The following is an 8,685-nucleotide window of genomic DNA, read 5'->3' as shown; positions in this document are numbered from 1 at the left end:
TATTATCTTTGACATTGATAAATGACGATGTCTTAGTTTTTTTAATAAAAAGAAAAGGTGGACCAAGGGAACAACTTTATTCAACTGTATGTGTGACGTCATCAAGAATTTCTCGGGTTTTTATTTTTTGTTTCTTTGAAATTAAGTATTCAAAAATATGAAAATACATAATCGTACTCAGAGTAGAAAAATTAAGAAATGGTATTTTTGTTTAAGGCACTTTAACATTTTGAAATGTTAATTTTACGCTGAAGCTGTTGTCCATGAAGGATACATCAGTAAAAAGAATCACACTTGGACTTGATAATTTATCTATTTTAAACTCAAATCAAAGTCGTTTGCCCTTATGGTAATTTTAAAGGATCTTTTAGTAAGGGACCGTAAACACTGTAGTCACAAGAAATCAATCTTATGAGACTGCTAATCATTTTTGTAGATACATATTCTATTTTAAGATGGGACAGCAAGGGCAGCACCTTTTACCATTTAAATATGAACGTGAAAGATAAAAAAATATCTGTATAAATAATAATAAACAATACGTGAACAAAAAAAAAGCGGCGTTGGCCTAGTTGATTGTGGAACGGACTGCCAAGACGAATGTCCGCAGGTTCAAATCCAAAGGCACACACCTCTGACTTCTCTAAAAATATTATGTGTATATTCTTTGTGAATTATCGCTTGCTTCAACGGTGAAGGAAAACATCGTGAGGAAACCTACAAACCTGGGAAATTCTCTAGAGGAATTTTCAAGGTTGTGTATCACTACTACTACGTTGTGACTATAGGTTATATATCATCACGCTATGATCAAAAGGAGCGGCGCAGTAATGAAAACTGTAGCAAAAAGGGGGAACTTTATAACTTTTGAGAGATTTAAACGTAAAACTATATCACGCGGGCGGAGCCGCGGGCAAAAGCTAGTTTACAATAAATAAAAATCGCTACACCCGTTCAATGAATTAAATAAATTGTTAAGTAAAAGTGTGAAATCTACTAACTGACGACATTCTGCTGGAATTCTGCTCTTGCCGTTAAATGTTCAGCCGCAACAGCTCATAAACGGGGTTGTTATTTGTCCTTTAACGCGTATTATGTCATGTTACCAGTATTTTCCTTTCCGTAAATATACAGCTTTAGTTACATCTTTCTTTAACCAACTCTGTTATGGGACCGACATTAACGGGTGCCTGCTCGCATGTTGTGTTGATTACGTTAAGCCCAGCATCAATGGCATCTTCCAAGACAGTTCGTATTAATATATTTAGCTCTATCTTATTAAGTCCATTTGTGAAATAATATGCTATTGGCTGATTAAATTTTTTTTTTTGGCTTTTACAGTTCTTGATGATGGTAGAGTAAAATACTTGCATAAAAGTTTGTAATATTTAGGACGTTTTTTGAATAAAGACAATGACAATTTTTTTCCTCTGGTAAAAATTGTCTTCCCTTCGCTTTCGTAAATGTTTTATATTTTTTTGGAATAAACCAATTTGAGTATTGCATACCGCGTGTCTTCGGGACCTACTTGTAAGGCAGTAGATATGGTCCGAAAATACTTTAGTAATATCTGAAAAATAAAACATTAATGAATATTACTGTTCAAGCAAAGAAAAGTAACTTGTTGAGTAGGACATATAAGAAGCGGTACATTTGTCCCGTACATAACGTCAAAAGGAAGAGTGGCTCAAAATTATATATTGTACTACTTTAAACTTTATGTCGCGGCAGTCGCGTTACTCATTCTCCGTGGTTAACTATAGGACGAGGACAGAGAGGTGGACAATTACAATAGGACGTTATTTTACAATGAACATTATGGTACTGCGTTTCGAGTCGCGAGTCAGAGGAAAGTATTTTGAGTGTTATCATTACAAAATACTGTAAGGCGCACATTAAAGCGCCTCGCTTCAGTACGCCTCGCCTAATTTGAAGTAGGACATTGTACCGGCTCAATGTTAAAATGAGGCTACTCTTACAAACTCTTTTTCATGTCATGTCCTACCCAATTCTAATTAGTAACTATACGTTATCAAATATAGGATGATAATTTTGACAGCTCCTTCACATGAAATTTCGTATTTTTTCGGTAAAATTTACTACAGGTAATATCATATTTTATTTTGAAGTGCCACTCATTATCATAATGAACAATCACGGACTATCGCAAATCGCCATTGAAATAAAATAAATTGATAATATAAAAATTTGCATTTAGATTTAATTATATTATTTTTTGCAAATATTCGAGTTGTTTGTAATTTATCACATTTATTGGTAAAAAAATCTATAATTAATATATCTAATGTTTTCACGATTTAAATAGTTAACACAATGATAACTGCAAGTGGTGTAGGGTTTAAAAAACATAAATGGAAATGGCTTACCAATAATAAATAGATAATTCAATAAAAAAATATTTATATCATCTGAACATACCAAATAATTATGCAACTATCGATATCAAGTTTTATAAAAATGGTAATCGATAATCGAATACGTTCAATAACGATTATACCTTAGCCTCATCATTAGTGTGATTTGTCAAAATTAACATCCTAAATTTTTCGTAAATTTATAAGTTTTCAAGCGCCCACTTACAGATCAGTTTCTCTCCCAATTTTTATGGTTGGGTTTAAATCACTTTTGCTTTCGCCGGTGATATGTTATTCCTTGGGCGTTGATAGAGACCACCCTAACACTAATACTCAGTTTAATGAATTAGTAAGCATTAAATGGCCTGATTCTCACCACATATTCACTGACGCATCAAAACACTCTTTGTCAGATTATACGGGCGTGGGCGTTTACCATACTCAGTATAACATTATACAAAAATAAAGCTTCCTCCAGAAACTTCAGTCTTTACAGGGGAATGTTATGGAATATATAAAGCGTTAGAATTTATTCTTATTGCTAGACTTAGTAAAACTGTTATTTTTCAGATTCATATAGTGCCCTTCAGGCCGTTGAAAAATTTCCTTTCAAATCAAAATCCCACTCAATTGTGATAATGAATATAAGAGAAAAGCTCATAGAATGCCTTTCCAAAACGTAATTGTAGTTTTATGTTGGGTCCCTGGTCATGCTAATATAAAAGGAAATGTAAAAGCCGACCGTTTGGCTAATGAGGCGATAACAAGTGGTGATGTATATCCGTACATAAATTATTGCAACGATCTGGCTGCACTTCCGATTACTTTTCTCAGGGAATCCTGGGAAAAATGCTGGGAAGAAAGCAGTCAGATAAAAGGCAAATTGTATTCGAAAGTCCAATTGGGTATACCGGAGAAGCCATGGTTTTGCAAATTAAATCTTGGTAAGCGATCTACTAGTATATTAATGAGAATGCGCTTGGGTCATGTGTGTTCGCCAGCTCACCTTGCTAGACTTGGTATTATTGGTAGTAGAACTTGGGAATGCGGTGAAGAGGAGGGTGACCTCAATCATATCTTCTTCGCTTATCCGCTTTTTGATAATGCTCATTTTATAAGTCAACTCATTTCCTTTGGTGTTCCTTTTCCTTGTTGTATTTCTTCCCTCCTCTTATTTAATGTAAATATTTATAAAGCTATTTCCTCATTTATTGTACATAATAACATAAAAATATAGTTTGTATATACTTATTAATATATTGTATTGACGAATATTATTATTATTAATATATTATATCTTGACAACTTTCCTGACTTATTCCTAATTCCGAAACCAATTTCCTTCCTGTAATATGTTTCCCTAGCTTTATTGACATTGGCGTAGCACAGCAAAACAGTGCTTGTAGCCATAAAAAAAAAAACATCCTAAATTTTAAAAAGTTTTAGTAAACATTTTCACAACTTTAAGTAAGATATGTATATAGCATTACCGGTGAGATATGTGCTTCTTTCGGCCATTAAATCCATGTTTTCATGAAATGAATATCCGGGTGTATAATGTTCTGTAACATAATTCGATATGAGAGACATGAACGGACAGAAAAGTGAAAGCCGAGATCTTTAGAGAAGATTTTCTCGTAGTGTCACGCACGTTAAAAGCCCTTCCCGCTAGAAAATGCCTAAATAAAAGTATCGATGCATAGCACTGTCTATTTTATATTCAGATTCACAATTAAAATACTATCCAGGGGATAAAAAGCACCCAGCCTATCTTATATTATTGCAACTTTGTCCGTGTGCCAAATTCGCTTAGCACACATATATTACACACACATTATAAAAAAATTAAATAAAATTATATTAGTAAGCACTCAGGCTGCTGTTGTGCTGTCGCCTGTACTTTTAGTCCCAACTTACATACTTTTTTTAATACGATGGCATGTAACCACGGCAATATCCCTTTTTTTAGTTACTTTTTCCAATTAACAAAGCTAATAGAAATGTTTCCTCATCTGAATTCACTCTATTACTAACTGTCCAAAATGCGTAGCCAACTGTGAGCCCGCTGCGTGAACGCTACGCACCCACGGCTTGTTCGCTGCACTTCTTGGCGCAACATGTGGAAAACATCTTACCTAGATTCAAAGTGGGAAATGTAGTTCTACATAAAGCACCAATATATAATTTATAACAGCTCTCAAAGTGCTTATGTATATGTGTACCGCAAGTTTTTTATGTATATTCTTGTCCTCTGTTAAGAGTTTTGTCGAGAACTTTAATTCAAACTTGAAACCTTTTGTCCTGCCAGGATTTCCACCTATAACTAGTTGCTTTAGGGACATAATGTAATGGTCCTGAAAAATAATACAATAATTTATTAAAATATAATAAATAATAAATGATGCCATGTATTTATAACACAATACAAATGCAAGGAATTAGTCCATTAGAGATACAGCTCTGAAATTTGTTTATTCAATAGTCAAACCAAAATAAGTATATTAAACCAAGATGACGTAATAACGACAATCTTGTCTACCAACAGATTTTTCATAGTTTAAAAATCAAAAATGAATATCGCATAATTTTAAGGTATGCAGATTCCCACACGTATTTTAAAAAAGACTATTTAAATGAGCAGATTTCGCCATCGCGGTGACTGAGTAAATATTATGTACGATTTTAATGAGTACTATCGATATTATTTTTATAAAAAATATAAATGTCATTTACCATCAATCGCACAACCAAGATAACATGAGACATTTTGTCCAAATATTTTATCAGTTCCTTATCGCGTGCAAAACAAATAACAAAGCCCGGGGTGAATTAGTAAGAAGGCAGCGGTGGTCCGTTTGAATAAGCAAAGTTCTTTCATTATTGAGGAAATCGTAATCGAACTTATCGCACACAAACTGCAATGGGAAATTTGAAAATTTTCAACCGGAATTGAAATTACGGAAACAAGGCGATATTGCCACTTAATGCAATAAATATTTTAACATGCTTATGAGAAAATAGATATGTAATTTATTGGAAACTAGAATAAATTTTAAAAAGTATGCGTTGTTTTGTTTATAATTGTATTAATAAAATGGAAAAATTAAATTAAGCTTCAGTTGTCATGTTACAACAAAAGGAGAACTTTAATATTTTACCATTTAATAACAATCATCAGATATTGTGGCAACTCGTTTGAAATTGTGTCAGACGACTTGCCACAATCTCTGTCATTGTGTCAGTCAATTTTTTATCGTATTTCGTTCGGAATTTTCAGTAATGCATATTTTTTTTAATTAATTAAAATAGCCTCTGACATTTGTTTTTATGTTTTTACTTATCTAATTTAATTACGTACATAATTATTTTATAAATAGGGATAAAAGGCATGATTAGTGTTTTGAAAACTTATTCTCTAGTGTCATCTAACTGAAAGTATCTTACAACAAAATTAATTTGAGGTTAGACCAAAAACAAATAGAGTGACTGTTTGAGAGTGACATACCCCTGCCGTACTGACAAGATCCGGCGTGCGCGGGGAGGTGAAAGGAAAAAGGGAGGGGAACCGCATTCCAGAGAAATGCACAGATATTGTGATCATGTTAAATATCATGACAATGACATTAAACTAAATCCAATTAAGATGCAAGGCTACTAAAGTATTTCTCTTCTCTGTTACACTGCATTATGCTACTGTTTATTTTCAAATGATATATACTAAGGTCAGTAGGGGAAAGTGCGCCATAAAATTTTCATAGCTGGATTAAATGCAAAATAATTTCTTTTTGTGCTGACTTAAGAATGTAATTTTATTAATTTAAGAATATTTGATATTTTGTGATAACGACCTATAGTCATTCAAGGCAATCAGACAATAAATTAATATTATTTTGCTCAAAATAAAAAATGGTAGTAGGCGCACTTGCCTCCGGAAATGGGGTAAGTGCGCCTGTGTAAAAAAAACGCCAATATGAAACATTATAAAGAAAACACTCACTTTAGTCCATAGAGAAATAAGTTTTACCCGCATTGCTCTTAGATAAATTTTATTCACTCAATATTATAACAAACTATGGCTGTTTAATGAAATTCGGGGTAAGTGCGCCATATATTTGTACATCAGGGCTTCAAAACATTTTACACATTTTTGCTACATTAAAAAAAAATAATAAAAAAATGGTAGCCTTAATATGAAATCCATTTTATTTCTAAAAACAAAAAAATAAACATATAAAAATGTAGGAATTAACAATTTTAATGCATTATAACTCAATTACTTAGAATATGGCCTTATGACATTTGATATGTTTTAGTTGCATTAGAATCAGATAACGTGCCTGATCGAACAGTTGCAACCTCTTCACGTAAAGTTACTCTAGACCAAAATATTCCAGTTTTTCTTTTGTAAAAACGAACGATCTAAAACAAACAAATATACGACGAATTAACTAATACGCCCTTTTATTTAAGTCGGCTTTAAAACAAAAATACCTTGAGTACTAAAATTATGCTAAGTATAACATTTTAATAATAATAATTCATATTAGTAAAACATATTCTCAAAAAAGGTTGGTGATATATGGTTTAGGGGCAAGTGCGCCATACGACTAGTAACTGTGGCGCACTTGCCCTACTCGACAATTTTGAGGTACATTTTTCGCATTGCTAAAAAATCCTTTATTTTAGTATATATAAATAAAATTCAGGTAGGAAGTTAAAATAAAAGGTTTAAACTATGTATTCACTTTACTGGCTTACAGAAATATGTTACATATCTTGAAATATTTGATGTTATCTTTCACGTGGTCATCTCTGTTTACAGGTCTAAATGACACTTAAAATAAAATGGCGAATAAATCGTATTAAAATGAACAGAGCCATTTGTGTTTTTTAGTGGAACCGTATTTCAGTTAGTAGCATTGATATAAGATTGCGGTTATTGTATAACATCAATAGTTTTCGATTTTTTTAGGGCAGGTGCACTTACCCCGTCGGCGCACTTGCCCCACCTGACCTTATCTAAGATGATTTTTCAATGTAGGGCACAAGAGTGCAGTATGGGATATTTAAATAAGTCTTTATTTTAGTATTAAACATAATTATATTATGTATACTCATAAAAATATATACAAGTGTTAGAGTAATGTATTGTAAAATTATGACATAGAACTAAAACAGACATTAATGTCACAAGGATAGCAATAGTGATCAGTAATCATAAAAATAATAACAAAATAAAATAATATACAAATTTATAAGAAATATAAACATAATATGGAATATAATTAACAAACTGTTTAAAAAATATAATATAGTTTAATGTTTTAACTTAATATACAAAAATATGCATACATAAACAATATTATTGGTTACATATTTGTTGATTATTCTATGAATTATTTACTAACAGTTAAAGAAAAATACCTGAGATTTAATTTTCTTATTATTTGTATAATTACGCTTCAGCCCTGCATGTGAATGAAATTAACATCAAGTCGGAATCACGGGTAAATATATTTTATTAATAAAAAAAATTGCAATGTGTTTTTTTTATTTCATTATCATTATCCCAAACCTTGCATCTTAAGCTACCTTTACTCACTCACTACAAAAATAATAAATATCAAAATGAAAGTACAATTTATATGCAAAATATACTGTAACATTAATTTGATTTACATTAGTTTATTAGTCCCTCAGCCTACAAGGTTATTTGCTCCACGCAGCTGTAAATAGCCTGCGGTAATGTCCATTGGTAAACTTCTAACGGTAGCAAATTCTTCAACATTTGCATAAAAAAGTTTTGAGTGACGGTCTACATATGGAGCTGGTAACCCAGATATATCCGAATATTTCTTGGTAGGTTTGAATGTTGGCGGGGCATTAATTGAATAATCTGAAAGAAAAATAGGATTAAAGAATAAACTAAATAAATTACCCTTATTAAACCAAAGCATTTCTTACATAAAACAGCTTCGTTAGGCCAGAGCAGTGTACGCTCCGCAGTCAAAATCTGCTTGAGAGATCTCCACATTCGTTTCTTACAACCACTCTTTACGATAAACTTATTTTCTCTCTTAAAACAAGGTTTTTCTTCTTCACCAGTCATTATTTTACCATAAATTATTGTTCATTCAGGAATTATATATACTTTGGTGCAATATTATTATAAGTATTCAGGTTTTACATAAATAAATCCTAGATAGGGAATAAGACGAAATATTTAACGACATGCAATTGAATTCAATCCAATTTTCAAAAAAAAAGAAATAAACACAGGTGACACTTGACAGCTGACAATAATGTTGAG

The 8,685-nt window shown here is 31.8% G+C and overlaps 1 protein-coding gene across 1 annotated transcript; it reads right to left on the bottom strand.

Annotated features, from left to right (window-relative positions):
* Positions 1-7,671: 7,671 nt before the first annotated feature.
* On the bottom strand, positions 7,672-8,685 carry LOC115446486 (INO80 complex subunit C). The gene is made up of 2 exons (XM_030173160.2): positions 8,340-8,685; positions 7,672-8,271 (listed from the first exon to the last, which is right to left on the bottom strand). The coding sequence occupies exons 1-2, from the start codon at positions 8,482-8,484 to the stop codon at positions 8,072-8,074; spliced, it is 345 nt and encodes a 114-aa protein (XP_030029020.1). The 5' UTR covers positions 8,485-8,685; the 3' UTR covers positions 7,672-8,071.

The sequence above is a fragment of the Manduca sexta genome, chromosome 12 (genome assembly GCF_014839805.1).
Source record: "Manduca sexta isolate Smith_Timp_Sample1 chromosome 12, JHU_Msex_v1.0, whole genome shotgun sequence".
Classification (NCBI taxonomy): Eukaryota; Metazoa; Arthropoda; class Insecta; order Lepidoptera; family Sphingidae; genus Manduca; species Manduca sexta.
This window is presented reverse-complemented; position numbering and strand designations above follow the sequence as displayed.

Excerpts from the sequence above, each read along its gene's own strand:
- LOC115446486 (XM_030173160.2), bottom strand. The coding sequence starts at position 8,484 with ATGACTGGTGAAGAAGAAAAACCTTGTTTTAAGAGAGAAAATAAGTTT. Across the intron at positions 8,272-8,339 it reads GCCTAACGAAGCTGTTTTAT|ATTATTCAATTAATGCCCCG; the intron begins GTAAGAAATGCT and ends TTTTTCTTTCAG.